A 19,455-nucleotide genomic window follows, 5' to 3' on the forward strand; every position below is an offset into this window, starting at 1 on the left:
ATTTCATAGCTTTTTTTCAATTTATTTTTTGTAATTCAGAAATGTTAAATTTTACTGTAAGAATAAACATTTGATTTTTTTTAAATGTTTAACAATAACACACCCCTGGCAACAAGCATTTCCCCTGGCCACAAGCATTACAAACCCCTGACATGAGTATGACACCTGTCCCAGAGCATGAAATCCCTGGCAATGAGCAAGACAGCAAGCCTAAGAAACCCCAGGGAACGAGCATGACACCCAGCGTGTAGAAGCTTTACTGTAGGGCATAATGTATCACGAGCATTAAAGTGTGGGGCATATGGTGCAGTGTGGGGCTTAATATGGTGAAAAACTTTTTTTCCCTGTGGTGGCCAAGGTCTGTGGCGCAGGGCCAAAAACTGGGGTGTAAGGTAGTCTTTTCTGGTGAGGTCATGCCCATTTTAATGAGCACACGCCCCTTGCCTGGAGCACAGCATTCTGCAGCTTTTACATTTCCACAATGGCGGAACAGCGAAAGAGACACAGATCACGGGCAGCATGAGAGAGAGAGAGAGAGAGAGAGAGAGAAAGACCAGGGGCAGCAAGAGAGAGACAGACAGACCAGGGGCAGCGAGAGAGACAGAGATACCAGGGCCAACGAGAGAGACAGAGACAGACAAAGGAAGTGGCGGAATTAGAGAATAGTGGGCCCAGGTGCAACAATATGCATTGGGCCCCTCTCCCTTACTAAAATTAGGGATCGCATGCACCACAAAAAAAACTGTAAGTGGGTGACTGAAGTAGGGGAGACAGGGAGATAGTATGCAAGTAAGGCAAGAGTGACAGGTAGATAGTGGGTGACTGAGGCAGGGGTGACATGAACATAGTGGGTGACTGAGGCAGGGGTGACAAGTAGAGAGTAGATGACTGAGGCAGGGGTGACAGGTAGAGTTGGTGACTGAGGCAGGGGTGACAGGGAGATAGTGGGTGACTGAAGCAGGGGTGACAAGGAGATAGTGGGTGACTGAAGCAGGGGTGACAGGGAGATAGTGTGCGAGTAAGGTAGGAGTGACTGGTAGATAGTGGGTGACTGAGGCAGGGGTGACAGGGAGATAGTGGGTGACTGGTGAGGCACGGGTGACAGGGAGATAGTGGGTGACTGAAGCAGGGGTGACAGGGAGATAGTGGGTGACTGAGGCCGGGATGACAAGTAGAGAGTAGATGACTGAGGCAGGGGTGACAGGGAGATAGTGGATGACTGAGGCAGAGCTGACATGGACATAGTAGGTGACTGAGGCAGGGGTGACAAGTAGAGAGTAGATGACTGAGGCAGGGGTGACAGGGAGATAGTGGGTGACTGAGGCCAGGGGGACAGGGAGATAGTGGGTGACTGAGGCTGGGGGGACAGGGAGGTAGTGGGTGACTGAGGCAGGGGTGACAGGGAGATAGTGGGTGACTGAGGCAGGGGTGACAGGTAGAGTTGGTGACTGAACAGGGGTGACAGGTAGAGTTGGTGACTGAGGCAGGGTGAGAGTTGGTGACTGAGGCAGGGGCGACAGGGAGATAGTGGGTGACTGAGGCAGGGGTGACAAGTAGAGAGTATATGACTGAGGCAGGGGTGACAGGGAGATAGTGGGTGACTGAGGCAGGGGTGACAGGTAGAGTTGGTGACTGAACAGGGGTGACAGGTAGAGTTGGTGACTGAGGCAGGGTGAGAGTGGGTGACTGAGGCAGGGGTGACAGGGAGATAGTGGGTGACTGAGGCAGGAGTGACATGGACATAGTGGGTGACTGAGGCAGGAGTGACATGGATATAGTGGGTGACTGAGGCAGGGGTGACATGGACATAGTGGGTGACTGAGGCAGGGGTGACATGGACATAGTGGGTGACTGAGGCAGGGGTGACAAGTAAAGAGTAGATGACTGAGGCCGGTATGACAGAGAGATAGTGGGTGACTGAGACAGGGGTGACAGGTAGAGTTGGTGACTGAGGCAGGGGCGACAGGGAAATAGTGGGTGACTGAGGCAGGGATGACAGGGAAATAGTGGGTGACTGAGGCAGGAGAGACAAGGAGATAGTGGGTCACTGAGGCAGGGGTGACAGGGAGACAGTGGGTGACTGGGGTGGTCTTCTGTTTGCCGGTGGCCGGACTCCTAACGATCAACATACTGGCGCCGGAATCCCGACCGCCGGCATACCGACATCTTTTCTCCCTCTTGGGGGTCCATGAGCACCCTGGAGAAAGTATAGATAGCATGGCGAGCCACCGTGCGTGCAGCGTGGCGAGCCCACAAAGGGCTCATTTGCGCTTGCCCGGGTGTAGCAGGGTATGCTGGCGGCCGGGCTCCCGTCGACCAGCATACCGGCGCCGGAATCCCGACCGCCGGCATACCGACAGCTGGGCAAGCGCAAATGAGCCCCTTGCGGGCTCGCCATGCTGCGGGCACGGTGGCTCGCCACGCTATCTATACTTTGACTGAGACAGGGCTGACAGGGAGATAGTGGGTGACAGGTATAGAGTGACTAAGGCAGAGGTGCAGAAAGATGGCGGCCGCAGTGTGCGACCCTGTCCCAGTGGTTTCCCTCCCTGGCTCCCCACTCACCTCACCATGTGATCCAGGCTCTCTCTTTAAGCAGTGCAGCAGGTGTGCGAGCACACCTCGGGAGGACATGAGAAGGCAGCAGCAGCACCCTCCACATATGGTACTCTCCGCGATGTAATGGTCAGGCCGGCCCTGTATATACACTCACATAGTAAAAGACAAACATATAGCAAAACATACATACACACATATGACAAAACACACAAACAGCTAAACACACATAGCAAAAAAAAAGATTTTACTCACCGGTAAATCTATTTCTTGTAGTCCGTAGTGGATGCTGGGGACTCCGTAAGGACCATATGGAATAGACTGGCTCCGCAGGAGATAGGGCACTCTAGAAAAGAATTAGGTCTACTGGTGTTCACTGGCTCCTCCCTCTATGTCCATCCTCCAGACCTCAGTTAAGGAAACTGTGCCCGGACAAGCTAACATTACAAGGAAAGGATTTTGGAATCCAGGGTAAGACTCATACCAGCCACACCAATCACACCGTATAACTTGTGATAACCAAACCCAGTTAACAGTATGAACAATACAAAACATCAGATAACCTGATGTAACATAACATAACCCTTTGTTAAGCAATAACTATATACAGTATTGCAGAAGAAGTCCGCACTTGGGACGGGCGCCCAGCATCCACTACGGACTACGAGAAATAGATTCTTATTTTCTCTAATGTTCTAAGTGGATGCTGGGGACTCCGTAACTCCGGACCATGTGGATTATACCAAAGCACCCAAACGGGCGGGAGAGTGCGGATGACTCTGCAGCACCGAATGAGCAAACTCAAGGTCTTCCTCAGCTAGGGTATCAAACCTGTAGAACTTTGCAAATGTGTTTGATCCCGAGCAAGTAGCTGCTCGGTAAAGTTGTAATGCCAAGACCCCTCGGGCAGCCGCCAAAGAAGAAGCCCACCTTACTTGTGGAATGGGCCTTTACTGATTTCGGAGGCGGCAATCCAGCCGCAGAATGAGCCTGCTGAATCGTGTTACAGATCCAGCGAGCAATAGTCTGCTTTGAAGCAGGAGCACCCAACTTATTGGATGCATACAGGATAAACAGCGACTCCATTTTCCTGACCTTGGCCGTTCTGGTCACATAAATCTTCAAAGCCCGCACTACATCTAGTAACTCGGAATCCTCCAAGTCCCCTGTAGCCACAGGCACCACAATAGGTTGGTTCATATGAAATGATGACACCACCTTGGGCAGAAATTGTGGACGGGTCCGCAATTCTGCCCTGTCCATATGAAAAACCGGATAGGGGCTTTTATGTGACAAAGCCGCCAATTCCGACACATGACTGGCTGAGGCCAGAGCCAGCAGCATAACCACCTTCCACGTGAGATATTTTAACTCCACAGTTTTTAGTGGTTCAAACCAGTGTGATTTTAGGAAACCCAACACCACGTTAAGATCCCAAGGTGCCACTGGAGGCACAAACGGGGGCTGTATATGCAGCACTCCCTTCACAAAAGTCTGAACTTCAGGAAGAGCTGCCAGTTCTTTTTGAAAGAAAATGGATAGGGCCGAAATCTGGACCTTAATGGATCCCAATTTTAGGCCCAAAGACACTCCCGATTGTAGGAAATGAAGGAACCGGCCCAGCTGGAATTCCTCTGTAGGAGCCCTCCGGGCTTTACACCAAGCAACATATTTTCGCCATATACGGTGATAATGCTTAGACGTTACATCCTTCCGAGCCTTTATAAGCGTAGGAATAACCTCATCCGGAATCCCCTTTTCTGCTAGGACCCGGCGCTCAACCGCCAAACGCAGCCGCGGTAAGTCTTGGAACAGACAGGGCCCCTGTTGTAACAGATCCTGTCTTAAGGGCAGAGACCATGGGTCCTCTGTGAGCATTTCTTGCAGATCCGGATACCAAACCCTTCTTGGCCAATCCGGAACAATGAGAATTGTTCTCACTCCTCTTCTTCTTATGATTCTCAGTACCTTGGGTATGAGAGGAAAACACATAAACCGACTGGAACACAAACAGTGTCACTAGTGCGTCCACAGCTATCGCCTGAGGGTCCCTTGACCTGGCGCAATACCGCTGTAACTTTTTGTTTAGACGGGACGCCATCATGTCCACTTGTGGCAGTTCCCACCGGTCTGTGACCTGTGTGAAGACTTCTGGATGAAGTACCCATTCTCCCGGGTGGAGGTCGTGCCTGCTGAGGAAGTCTGCTTCCCAGTTGTCCACTCCCGGGATAAACACTGCTGACAGTGCTCTTACATGATTCTCCTCCCAACGAAGAATCCTGGTGGCTTCTGTCATCGCCACCCTGCTCCTTGTGCCGCCTTGACGGTTTACATGAGCCACTGCGGTGATGTCTGATTAGGGCTGCAGTGTCAGGGGACGGTAGCACCACCTTCTTGGACAACCGTGCTAGAGCTTTGTCCACCGTGGGTGTTGACTCCCACCTTATCCTATCCTCAGAGGGAAAAGTATATGCCATAGAAATTCTCTTGGGAATCAGTAACTTTTTGTCAGGAGTTTCCCAAGCCCTTTCAAAAAGAGTGTTCAGTTCATGAGAGGGAGGAAACGTTACCTCAGGTTTCTTTCCCTTATACATACAGACCCTTGTCTCAGGGATATGTAATACGTCCCTTATTGCCACAATCATGTACTGAATGCTCTTAGCCAGTTTAGGATTCAATTTGACATCACTATAGTCGACACTGGAGTCCGAATCCGTGGCGGTATCTGTGTCTGCTATCTGGGTAAACAAACGTTTCTGTGACCCCGAGGGGGTTTGAGTTTGTGACAAAACATCTCCCATTGATTGTCTCCATGCTTGGTTCTGAGACTCAGATTTGTCTAATCTTTTATGCAACAAAGCCACACATGCATTTAAGACACTCCAGATATCTACCCAATCAGCAGTCGGCGGTGCGGACAGATTTACTCCCACATTCTGTTCCGCCCCCACACCAGCTTCCTCCTGGGAAGAGCATTCAGCCTCAGACATGTCGACACACACGTACCGACACCCACTAACACACTGGGCTATAGGGGACAGACCCACAGTAAGGTCCTTCAGAGAGAAAGTATGCCAGCTGACGACCAGCGCCTCACCCGGTCTGAAGGAATATACAATGTCCCAGACCTAGCAGCGCTTTTATATATAAATATATACAACACCAAATTTGCTGTGCACCGCCCGTTTTTGCACCCTGTTACTTGTGACAGAAGTGAAGGGCCATGACCAGCGTCTCTGCAGCTTGCTGTGAAGAGAAAATGGCGCTGATTAGAGCTGGAGGACGAAGCCCCGCCCCCTAAATGGTGCGCTAGTGTCCCCCTTTTATTTATACTGGCGGGGGTCTGTATACAGTGCCTATGCACTGTATACTGCTGTGCCTGTCCTTAACAGAGGTTTAATTGCTGCCCAGGGCGCCCCCCCTGCACCCATGTAGTGCCGCTTGTGTGTGGGAGGAATGGCGTGCAGCGTGACCGCTGCGTGATACCTCCGAAGATCTGAAGTCTTCTGCCGCCTTCACTGAAGTCTTCTTTGCTTATGTTACTCACCCGGCTTCTTTCTTCAGGCTCTGTGAGGGGGACGGCGGCGCGGCTCCACGATGCAAGGAGCCTGTTGCCAATAGTGCTCCCTGAAAATAATAAACCTAACAAAAGTCTTTTCTAGAGAAACTCTGTGGAGTTCCCCTAGTGTGTGTCCAGTCTCTCTGGGCACAGAATCTAACTGAGGCATAGAGGGAGGAGCCAGTTCACACCCATTTAAAGTCTTAAAGTGCCCATGTCTCCTGCGGATCCCGTCTATACCCCATGGTCCTTTTGGAGTCCTCAGCATCCTCTAGGACATATGAGAGAGAGAGAGAGAGAGAGAGAGATAAATACTTACCATCTCTCCTCGCTGGCAGTCAGGCTCCTCGTGGTGGCAGATCCCGGGCAGCTGCTGGGAAGAAGGAGGAGGAGGGAGGGGGACAGGAGCCGCTGCAGCGCTATGTAATTGGTAGTAGACCGCTGCAGCAGTCCCCTCTCCTTCCGTATTGGCTGGCCGCCGCTGTGAATGCTGGGATGAGGGAAGCGCATCCCAGCATTCACAGCAGCGCCGGGCAGCCAATGCTGAAGGAGAGGGGACTGCTGCAGCGGCACTACTACCAATGGCACACACGTAGTTACGGCGCTGCTGTACATCCCTACATCCGTACACTGCCGCTCTCATACATCCGTACACTGCCGCTCTCATACATCCGTACACTGCATCTCTCATGCATCCGCACGCTGACGCTCTCATGCATCCGCACGCTGACGCTCTCATGCATCCGTACACTGCATCTCTCATACATTCGCACACTGACGTTCTCATACATCCGCACGCTGACTCTCTCATTCATCCGCACGCTGACTCTCTCATACATCCGCACGCTGACGCTCTCATACATCCGCACGCTGACGCTCTCATACATCCGCACGCTGACGCTCTCATACATCCGCACGCTGACGCTCTCATACATCCGCACGCTGACGCTCTCATACATCCGCACGCTGACGCTCTCATGCATCCGCACACTGCATCTCTCATACATCCGCACGCTGACATTCTCATACATCCGCACGCTGACTCTCTCATACATCCGCACGCTGACGCTCTCATACATCCGCACGCTGACGCTCTCATACATCCGCACGCTGACGCTCTCATACATCCGCACGCTGACGCTCTCATACATCCGCACGCTGACGCTCTCATACATCCGCACGCTGACGCTCTCATACATCCGCACCCTGACTCTCATACATCCGCACCCTGACTCTCATACATCCGCACCCTGACTCTCTCATACATCTGCACCCTGACGATCTCAAACATCCGCACGCTGACGCTCTTACATTCATACAGCCGCTCACTGACGCTCTCATACATCCGCATACTGACGCTCTCATACGTCCGCACGGACGCTCTCATACGTCCGCACACTGACGCTCTCATACGTCCGCACACTGACTCTCTCAGACGTCCGCACACTGACGCTCTCAGACGTCCGCACACTGACGCTCTCAGTCGTCCGCACACTGACGCTCTCAGACGTCCGCACACTGACGCTCTCAGACGTCCGCACACTGACGCTCTCAGACGTCCGCACACTGACGCTCTCATACGTCCGCACACTGACTCTCTCATACGCGTCCGCACACTGACGCACTCATACGTCCGCACACTGACGCACTCATACGTCCGCACACTGACGCACTCATACGTCCGCACACTGACGCACTCATACGTCCGCACACTGACGCTCTCATACGTCCGCACACTGACGCTCTCATACGTCCGCACACTGACGCTCTCATACGTCCGCACACTGACGCTCTCATACGTCCGCACACTGACGCTCTCATACGTCCGCACACTGACGCTCTCATACGTCCGCACACTGACGCTCTCATACGTCCGCACACTGACGCTCTCATACGTCCGCACACTGACGCTCTCATACGTCCGCACACTGACGCTCTCATACGTCCGCACACTGACGCTCTCATACATCCTTACCCTGACGCTCTCATACATCCTTACCATGACGCTCTCATACATCCTTACCCTGACGCTCTCATACATCCGTACGTTGATGCTCTCAAACAACCGCACGCTGATGCTCTTACATTCATACATCTGCACACTGACGCTCTCATACGTCTGCACACTGACGCTCTCATACGTCCGCACACTGACGCTCTCATACATTCACACACTGATGCTCTCATACCGCCGCACGCTGACGCTCTCATACCGCCGCACGCTGACGCTCTCATACCGCCGCACGCTGACGCTCTCAGACGTCGTCCGCACGCTGACGCTCTCAGACGTCCGCACGCTGACGCTCTCAGACGTCCGCACGCTGACGCTCTCAGACGTCCGCACGCCGACGCTCTCATACTGCCGCACGCCGACGCTCTCATACTGCCGCACGCTGACGCTCTCATACTGCCGCACGCTGACGCTCTCATACTGCCGCACACTGACGCTCTCATACGTCCGCACGCTGGTGCACTTATACATCCGTACTCTGACGCAATCATACATCCGCATATATCTATACCCATATATGCACACAGCCGTACATGTGTATATATATATATATATATATATATATATATACACACACACACACACACAGCTGTACAAATATACAGTCACACACTTATACACACAGCCACACACTTATACCCATATATGAACACAGCCACACACTTATACCCATATATGCACACAGCCACACACCTATACCCATATATACACACAGCCACACACTTATACACATATATACTCACAGCCACACACTTATACACATATATACTCACAGCCACACACTTATACACATATATACTCACACCCACACACTTATACATACATGTTCACTTACAGATGGTGCCTCCCTTACCTTAACAAATGACAATTACATGGCAGCATATCACAATGTTCAGTATTGCAGCTCAGAGCCATTCCTCCTCTCAGTTTCCCACATTGCAGGAAGGCAGCAGTGACCCGTGTAGCCACGCCCCCTGATCGGACTCCTCTGTAGTTTCACTTTCAGCTGTGCAGACACTGACAGTAGTATGCCGTGCTGCTCTGCCTGCCCAGATGGCCCTAGGATTTCCCCATGTCCTAGGTAGTTGCCTATAGCTAGGGCCAGGACTCTGGAGCATATGACGAGCGCTGACAGTGGGCATGTGTCCTGTGCCTCCTGCCCAGCACTCGCACCATAGTAACCCACCCACACCCAAAATACTGTCATCAGCAGGGGGCAGTACAGGTGGCCGGTGCCCTCCCGGCTCTTGGAGCACATTAGTGTCAGGTAGAGGAGGAGCATAGAGCGGGAGATAGGGTCACAGAGGATCCCCAGTAGCTGCTGGTAACCTCCGATTCTCATGCCTCCGCAGGTAGTGGAAGCCAGTCACTGCAGATCCAGCGGGTTACACAGATCAGGCTACCCGCCGGCGAGCGCATGAATCACTAGTGCACAGCGCTGCTGGGAGCCTCGCCCAGGAACACTCTGCCGAGGTTGTCACTGCTGAGAGGCAGTCGTGATGGGGACAGGGGCGACTAGCTGCCCGCTCTGTCTTCCCGTCAGATGTCCTGTGCTGCTGCTACTGTGTGTCAGCTTCAGGTGCAGCAGTAACAGGGCGGCCGGCCAGGCAGCAATGTACACAGTCACATAGAGTAGAAGAGCACATTTGAATTTGCCGCCCCATCTGGCATTGCGGCACACACATGAATAAATTAAGTGACGTCATCTAAACTGCCTGGCCACGCTCACAGCATAATACGGATGTAAGATATTTTTACTAACACGACACCATAACTAAAAAAAGACTCAGACAGCATCCACTCAGTCCCAAAACACCCCCCAATCATTTTGTATAATACATATAGATCTAATTATTTTTATAATCACAAAATAAATTGGCTATGTGAGGAGTGATCAGCCATATTGCTCCACTCAAGTGAAGCTACTCTCTGTACACCCCCTGCTGGCGGCCACTGCGCAGGCGCAACAAATTGAAAAGCCCTATCTTTAAAATGGGGCATATTTTACTTAATTAAAAAAAAACTATAACTTTCTCAAAAACCACAACCCCAAAAGGCACTACACTGGGACATACTCTGTCTAATAAAACAAACCCCAAGTCTTTCTTTGTCCTCTACCCTGAGTTATGCCTTCCCAAAAATCTCCTCATTCACTCTATAGGAAAACGTTGTCAAAAAGCCATACAGGAAGTTGCAGAAAAAAACTGACAGTTGGAACTTTAGGTTACTCCCAATTCCTCAGTTTTTATTATTTTGGCCTGAAATTTGGCATGCAGCACCGGGTGACGATTCTACGCATCCATGCCAAATTTCAGCTCGGTACGTCTAATCACGTTTGAGGTGTAGCCCCTCAAACACCATGCCCCCATCTCTGAAGTTCCCTATGGGAGAAATCCGTTTGTTCGATTCAGCCTTAATATAAGGGCACGACCGTGCCCTTATAATATAGAGAGAGAGTTATACAATCACTCTATAATCATGAATGTAGAGTTATACAATCATTCTCTAACTATGAATGTAGTTATACAATCACTCTATAACCATGAATGTAGAGTTATACAATCATACTCTAACCATGAATGTAGAGTTATACAATCATTCTCTAACCATGAATGTGGAGTTATACAATCACTCTGTAACCATGAATGTAGAATTATACAATCATTCTCTAACTATGAATGTAGTTATACAATCACTCTATAACCATGAATGTAGAGTTATACAATCATACTCTAACCATGAATGTAGAGTTATACAATCATTCTCTAACCATGAATGTGGAGTTATACAATCACTCTGTAACCATGAATGTAGAATTATACAATCATTCTCTAACTATGAATGTAGTTATACAATCACTCTATACCCATGAATGTAGAATAACGCAATCATTCTATAACACAATCATTCTATAACCATGAAAGTAGAGTTATACAATCATTCTCTAACCATAAATGTAGTATTACAATCACTGTAACCATGAATGTAGAGTTATACAATCATATTCTAACCATGATTGTAGACTTATACAATCATACTCTAACAATAAATGTAGAGTTATGCAATAAATTTATAACCATGAATGTAGAGTTATACAATCATACTCTAACCATGATTGTAGAGTTATACAGTCATTCTATAAACATGAATGTAGTTATACAACTGTGCTCTAAAAAAAAAACCAGTGGCTGGGATGTAATAAGTTGCTAAAAATGGCAGCTTTCTGTTGAGTGCAAATCACTAAGTAGAGTTAAACTCACTGAAAAATTTACAGAAATCTGCCATTATAAACTATGTGTTCCTGCAAGTTCCTGCAAGTCTGAAGTGTTTTGATTTTACAATTGGTTTTAATAGAAATCGCCAGCTGTAGTAATCATTCAGATCTCAACTTGCCATAAACACACTGGAAAAACACGCCAAAATATAGAGGTCCCTTTGGTCAGCAAGATATCTGTATAGCTAAGCTGCCGGTGATTTGTGGGATTTAAACACGATGTACATACTGTACTTAAAGCTCTTACTTTCCCTCCTCTCCCGTTTCACTACAATGTACTTTGGCAGACTGCCAATTCTGATATTATTCTTTTGCTTTGTTACAACAATGGGGGTCATTCCGACCCGTTCGCACGCAGCAGTTCATCGCTGCAGTGCAAACGGGTCGGGACTGTGCCTTTGTGGCGCCCGCATGTCGTTGCCCAGTGACGCCACCAGCGGAAAAACTGATCGCAGCGGCGATCGCAAGAAGACTGACAGGCGGGAGGAGTTCCTGGCCGCAAACTGACTGCTTTCAAGGAGTGGTGAGGCAAACGCAGGCGTGTCCAGGAGTTTGGAGGGCGGATGTCTGACGTTAATTCCGGGACCTTCGTCGCTGGATCCGTCGCACATTGTAAGTAAGTCTGACCCTGGTCTTCTTTTGCTCAAAACGTTTTTTTTTGCATAGCAGGGCTGCACAAGCGTTTGCAGCCTTGCTATGCAAAAAATCCCTCCCCATAGGCGGCGTCTAGTTGATTGCATAGGCTGCAAAAAGTAGCTTTGTGCGATCAACTCGGAATGAGGGCCCATGTTTTAGGTCTCTACTAAACAGATAATAATTTTGTATCTTTTTCAAATAAGGTAGGTTGCCCCTTGATGTTGCATTTGCATAAAAAAGTGCAAACCACGTGTGAAAATTGCATTTACATTATGCAGCAGATGCCAGATATTTTCATGTAAACCTCAGGTTTGTATCTTTTCTGATTTATAATAATTATACACTCCTCTACTACAAAGTTTTTAGCTAAGGTACAGTAAGTCTAGACAACACATTTTCTTAGTGTAATTGTGCATGAAGCATGCAATTCTTTGAATTATCTATGTTTTGGGCATTAATAATAATATTTTCTCATATATCTTTTTGTTCCAGATTTATATGGCGATCAGTGAACAGAAGAAGCCGGCCATCCGGCCCTCTACTTGTTGCTACATTCTGGCCAGAAGTACCTGAAAGAATTGATGCTGTATATGAAGAACCCCAGGAGGAGAAAACTGTTTTCTTTGCAGGTGACTAAAGCCAAATATTTTTTCAAAGTTTTTACATAATACTTCCTAATGAAAGATACACTTTTCCATCACTACACTAGAGAGGTATTGGAAGGCTATTGGAACTGTATAATATTTTGAAACATTATTTACCCCTGGGATTGAGCTCATGACAAATGCATTCAAGGGTATATACAGGGGCAGATTGCCCAAAGAGCTTACCAGGAAGATTCCCGGTTGGCCGACGTGTCTGCAGGGCCTGTTTTGTGTATCGTCATGTGGCCCCACCCCCCACATGACAGTCAGCCCACCACACTCAGTACACTGCATTGTCCCCATTCATTCTGTTTTTCCATCTCTGTAGTACAGCAACTCTGCCATCCAGTGATGTTATACCTCTTGTGCCACTTCTACAAAATTTTACAGGACCACTTTTAGTTCTCAATCTGCCCATTGGTATATACATATGATTATTGCATCCATAGACCAGTATAATAACTAACTGCCAAATACTGACCATATCCACTATTATATGGTATGAAATTCAACACAGACAGGAATGCCTATTTGTATGCTGAAATCTCACTATATTGTGTGTGATACTGTTGATACTTTCTTTGTTATTGCATATTAACATGATGTGGTATATTCCATACAAGTAAATATATTCTTGATATGCATAAAATTATATTTTGACAGAACTACAACATTTACCGTACTTATTGGCTTAATTGATTTATAACGGTGATTAATACCCTGTATGTGCCTGAAAGTATGTACTGTGGAGCTGAGATATGGTTCTGAATTTTTCAATAAGTGCGTTATTTATTATATATATATATTTAAGACTGTACCGAGAATATAATGCATACTAACCTCTATCCATTGTTATACTCCTTGTTGAAATTTTTTTTATTCTATGGATTTGTATATTCCTGGGGATAAGATACATTTCTGATCACCCTTACCGTCATACAGTTGTTGTGCCCGTTTTTAAAGATATCTTTTTGACCACATTGGGCTTAATTCAATTCAGCACAAATTGAACAGCGCCGGGAATGAGATATTCAATTAACAGTGCTGTTATGTCAGAGAATGATGATTCTTGTGCCTTAAACATAGTGTTTAGTCACAAGAACCGTCATTTTCTAAGTGCCGGGCGAGATGCTGTTTCTGGTGCGCTAAGGGCAGAAAACAGCATTGCACAAGCAGTTTTGTCGGATTTCTTCTCATACCAGAAGGGTGCAAGAAGAAATCCTCAACTCCGGCATAACATTGCACTGAATGTAATCGCTCCAGGAACACCTTCCCGGCGCTGTTCAATTTGCACTGAATTGAATCGAGCCCAATGATGTTTGATTTTGCACAGATATCTGCAGTTGCACATTTACAGGGATAAGACACTTTTATGGTTATATCATTAACTGCTATCAGTAAGTAAATGTCTTCCTTGAACTGCATATACTGTACATAGGAGTATCAGCAGGAAAATATGGAGTTCTAATGAACGCTAGCAATCTGAGAACTAGAATTACATACGTCATTGAATCTTGATATATACACTGTGATTGAGACAATTGTTAATTATTTTCTCTATGAAATGTGATCACTTTTAGAGAATTCTTAGATTATTCAAATTGATATAATCAACCTCCTAGGATTATTATATTACCATGGCATGAATTTTTATGCCACTCTCTTTACTTTTTTTTGTAGCTGATTTTCTGTTTGAAGTGCAATATTAGAAAAAGTGAACAGCTCTTCTCCCATCTGTCATCTTTGTTTGTATACAGGTGGCATCACCTTTTGCCTATATTTGCTTACCTACTCAGAACAATTATAGGATTATAGGAAGAGTAGTCTTGTATTTACAGTGGCGTAGTGAAGGGATGTAGTGACGTAACCGGCAGTCGGGATCCTGGCGGTCAGTATACCAAAGCCGGGACCCTGACCGTCGGAATGCCGACACATAGGAACTATTCCTGCTCGTGGGTGTCCATAACACCCATAGATTGGGAATAGAATCTGTGATGAGTGCAGCGAGCCACTGAGCCTGCAGCGTGGCGAGCGCAGAGAGCCCGCAAGGGGCTTCGCTGCGCTCAGCCCCATGCATGATCCCAACCGGCAGTGAACAACACCCTTTTCTAAACATTACTTTATGCATGGCTCAGGACTCTGAATATCCTGCCATTTACAGTTAGTAAAATAGCCTAGAAGTATTAATATATTGCTGAATTTATAGGGAAGTTTGGCACTACATGTAATATTTATCAATTACATATTATCCCATTGTAAATTTGTGGAATTCTAGGAAAATACAGTAGTTCCCACCTAATTAGAGTAATAGTGTTAAGAAAAATGGTTAAAAACTGCAGTATTTGAATGTACAAAACTTACATACATTGACATACTTCATTTATTCAGTGATGAAAGAGCAAAAATGTGATAAAGCCAAAGAGTGTAAATGTATTTAGGCATATCCAGTTGTCGGCTTGGACCTACTCAGTCAATTCCTGTAACCCACACTTTTCCTCGCAGGCTCAGATTACCTTCATTTTGGCTTCAATAAACTCAGCAATGCCCTCATTTGATGTGGAAGGTTGTCTATTTTCCAAAACAGTATACTTTGTTGGGACATCATATTATCTCTCAGAGCGTCTTATCCATACCCATTGTCTCGCACTATATGGCGTGCAGACACAACTGTATGCATACTTTGTTGAGGATAGGGAACAACACAACAAGCCTCACAGTAATGATTTATCTCATTATCATGGTTAATTGTCCTTACTCTTCCCAGACTCCTCCAATTATACCTCCAACTGAAAACTCCGCAAAGTGGCCATTCAGAGGCAAATATGGAGGGGAGAATAGGAGCCCATAGAACAAATAGTTTTTACTGTTCATTTTGGGGTTATTCCTTTTAGCTCTCTGGATGCATTTCCTACTGAATCCTAGATCTGAATAATTGACTTCAGAATTAAGATGGCAATTATGCTGTCAAAATTATGCAAATGAGCTGATATTGCAGTTTCTCATCAAAAATAGATTCAGTTCTTATTTGAATTGTTTGAAAATGCTGTTAGAAAAGGACTGGCATCGGCCTGTGTGGGCGGTCATATTCTGACAACACTAACTCCTTGAGGTCAAAGTGATTCAGTTCTTGGCGTGAAAAGTCATTTATTGTTTCATTAATACATTTCTTAATTCAGGTAACACAAGCATAAAATAAGAATGTTAAAACAAGTATCAAATCAAAGTCCAGCAACAGTCAACAAAATACTGTCAACCATGTCACTGTTTGAGCTTCAGTATATACACCCCACACAAATACAATCATAGCCTAATAGCTCGCTATTCCACATTTCAAATGCAAAGGCTTATGCAAACATTATTAAATTGCATATATTCAAATTAATCTTTAAGATTGGAGGAGATTCAATTAATGTTGAGGTTCTGTGCTAACACAACATGAGTTATTCATAAGGAAAATAATTTTCCCTCATTTTGCATACCCATAGAATTGTGAGCAAAAACAAACACTGTTTTCCTAATGTTGTTACCTACGCTGTGCACAACCTCACAAAGGGGATGTAGTTTCCTGACCGCTGATCACAACACCTCCCCCTACATCCCGCACCCTGAGAATCCTGATGGTCGGCATACCAACTAGCAGGGACTATTCCCACTCATGGGTGTCCACGAGTCGTGGGAATAGAACCTGTGGCAACCATGCTCGCAGTGTATCGAGTACAGCAAGCCCACAAGGGGCTTGTTGTGCTCGCTCCCCCCACCAGCATTCCGCTGCCAGGATACCGGCGGAGGTATGCTGACTGTCAGTCACGCTTACCCAACCCTCACATAGGGCCTGATTCAGAGATGGACGCAGGTATTGTGACCCACGCAGCATCACTATATGGCTGTGCAAGGTCCGTTCTGCGCATGTGTAGAACGGACCTTGCCAAGTTGCACGGAGTTCCCCTCTGCCACTGCCTGATTGAACGCGGGCTGTCTAAAAGGGAAGAGCCAAGCATGCAGACTTCCTGGCCTTGCAGCCCCTACTTCTGTTGGCCAGCTGTGCAAGCTGAGGCTTACTTAGCTGGCCGTCTGTGCGGAACATCGTGACAGATGGTCGCAATGTTGGTACCCAGGTTGCAAGGGTCAGTCACAGTGCTAGGATCATCGTTACATTCTGGAGGTGTCTCTTCTACTGAGATGACTTTTGCATTTTTCAAATCAGATGACAATTCAGTGCTGCTTGCAAGAGGCATTTCATTTCCATCCATCTCTGAATCAGGCCTGTTATGCGGTAGAGTGTCAATTAAATCTCTTACATTGAAGTAAAATTAAAATTCTACCTATTTTAATAAATAATTACCATTTATAAGCATGTTTTTAATCAAAATTAGAATGAATACAACATTTGCAAAAAGATTGTTCGCCATGTCCATGGTAATACTCCTGGGGTTGAACAACAAGTCTGGCACAGTATTGTGGAAATGTCAGTTTCTAGTAGCCATAACCTTAAACTACCAGGTCCGCCTAACTTCATGTGCAAATATTTATTTGTCCTGTAAAAGCATAATCTGGAAGTTTACCATATACCAACCATCTAATTGGAGGTTACATATACACAACAGTAGCTGCCGGTTTGAATATCCTCATATGGATGCCTGCTTTCTGTAACCACCAGACTGGTTGTCTACTATTTTGTAAACACCAGATTAAGGGGGTCTATTTATTGAAGATTTTTAAGCAATAAATCTAACTAAAATTACAGTTTTCCCAGGATTATGTCAAAAACAATATGAAGACTTAGTTATTGTTACTATAACACTGCTGATATCACAGATATCTCCATCGCTCATTAATGGACAGATGTATTAAGCCTGAAGACGGCATAATGAAGTGATAAACCAGTGATAGTTAATAGTCAAAATGGGGATTTTTTTTTTAGACATTTGCCCCTTAATTTCTGTATCTGTGGCCACTATATTACATGTTTGCTATTCCTTACTCATCACCTGAATGAATGTCTGCTATTATTTTGTAGACACCACGCTGGATTTCTGGTATTTGCTAACCACCATACTTTGTAACCTAGACTAGCTGCCTGACTGCTATGTCTGGTTTACCCTTGGTACCAGATTGAATGTGTGCTTTATACTGTAGCTACAAGATTGGTATTCTGCATTATACACTGTTTTCCATTATTTTAGAGGTTTACTATGTATTAGCCTCTGGATTGAAGGTCTGCTTTGTGTACTAATCTACCATACTCAGGATCTGCTTTATCTACTAAACACCAGGCCTGTGACCTGATTTATATACTAAAGAACAGGCCTGTGATCGGATTTATATACTATCCGCCAGACAGGGAATCTGCTTTATATATTAGCCAATGTATTCTAGTCACCAGAATAGACAATGAACAGTACATTTGCCACCAAAATGTCCTTTGGTTTGCATAACTCTGTATGTAAGTCTCAGTATTCAGTGCTGTGAAGAAGTGGATGGTTGCTAAAGAAGTGCTAGCAATCAGCCGCTTATTCGTCTGCAATGTACTGCACTGTATTGTTTAACAAGAGAATTAAGTACCAATATAGAATATGGTGTAGGAGTTTATAGAATGCATACATCTCTAGAACTTGTCGAATCATTGCACTGAAATTGCCGGTATTCAATTACATACACTGTGTTTGGAATTGTAAATTATTGTGTCTCTTGGCAATGGGATGGTTCTTTCCAACCCCCCTGTAATGAATTATAGCCATCCTGCCTTGGAGATATTTTTTTGCGATGCCTGGTATGGTGTAGGATGGGAAATGAATAGCCCCCATCTCTAATTCCAGGGGCTCTTTGATCCATCTAGAGATGGGTGTGAAGGCACTCAGGGAGTCAGTGTTCCTTGCATCCGCATGGTGGTTGTGATCGAGTACGCAGATGCTGAGCAATTTTCAATGGCTTCAGTGGGTGTATCTGTTCACTTGTGGGTGGCTGCTTCGCTAGCACTGCCTTTCAGTTCCGTCACTAAAAACGATTGCTGCTGCGTTGGCATTGCAAACGCATCTGAATTTGGCCCCTTGTCAAGCCACAAGTCTACATGTCTCTATGTTGTATACATACTTGTTACTCCATATGTAAACCTCGCACATATGCTTGTGTGGAAGAGCTGGAGTGTTGAGAGACGTGCGGACTGAACATATGTATGTAAATGCGCTTTTTATTGTGTGTGCAGGGGCACCAAGAGGAGGGGGGTCTTACTAATTACCTGGGCTCAGGTCTGGTGGAGGGGCCCAGGTCCCCCCCACCTTGCAGCAGCATCTGCAGCTTTTCTCCTCATCCCAGCACACACTACTGTGTGCTAGGCTGCAGTGTTGCCAGGGATGTGCTTAAAAATGAAAAATCGAAAATCTATATTTTTCTCTAAGTGTGCATGGCCACTCCTCCTGTGTTTAGGCCACGCCACTTGAAAAGTACCTAGCCCCAGCTCCCTACAGGTAGAGGGGGGGTGTGTGTGTGTGTGTGTGTGTGTGTGTGTGTGTGTGTGTGTGTGTGTGTGTGTGTGTGTGTGTCTACGAGGCGTGGCTATTAAATAACGAGACAGTACTTGTAAAAAATTAAACATACTGATAAGTTACAAGGGTCTGAGGGAACATTAACCTTGGGCTATCCCAAAACAGTTTTGCAAGTTTCACCCCTCTTGCACAGATAGCTCGCTGTCACACAGTGTTCAAAAAAGTTGTGTTTTTCCTGTTCAAAACTAGAGAAACTTGTTAACTTAAGATTTTAGTTAAATTGAACAAAACAC

General features: G+C 46.3%; 1 protein-coding gene across 1 annotated transcript in view; it reads left to right on the top strand.

The window, feature by feature from the left end:
• Positions 1 to 19,455, top strand: part of MMP2 (matrix metallopeptidase 2) — a 125,041-nt gene that overhangs the window by 60,206 nt on the left and 45,380 nt on the right. Inside the window, exon 10 of the mRNA XM_063945283.1 lies at positions 12,529 to 12,665. Within this exon, the coding sequence (XP_063801353.1) occupies positions 12,529 to 12,665 (137 nt within the window). The remainder of the gene's footprint in view (positions 1 to 12,528; positions 12,666 to 19,455) is intronic.

Source organism: Pseudophryne corroboree, chromosome 11, assembly GCF_028390025.1.
Source record: "Pseudophryne corroboree isolate aPseCor3 chromosome 11, aPseCor3.hap2, whole genome shotgun sequence".
Classification (NCBI taxonomy): domain Eukaryota; kingdom Metazoa; phylum Chordata; class Amphibia; order Anura; family Myobatrachidae; genus Pseudophryne; species Pseudophryne corroboree.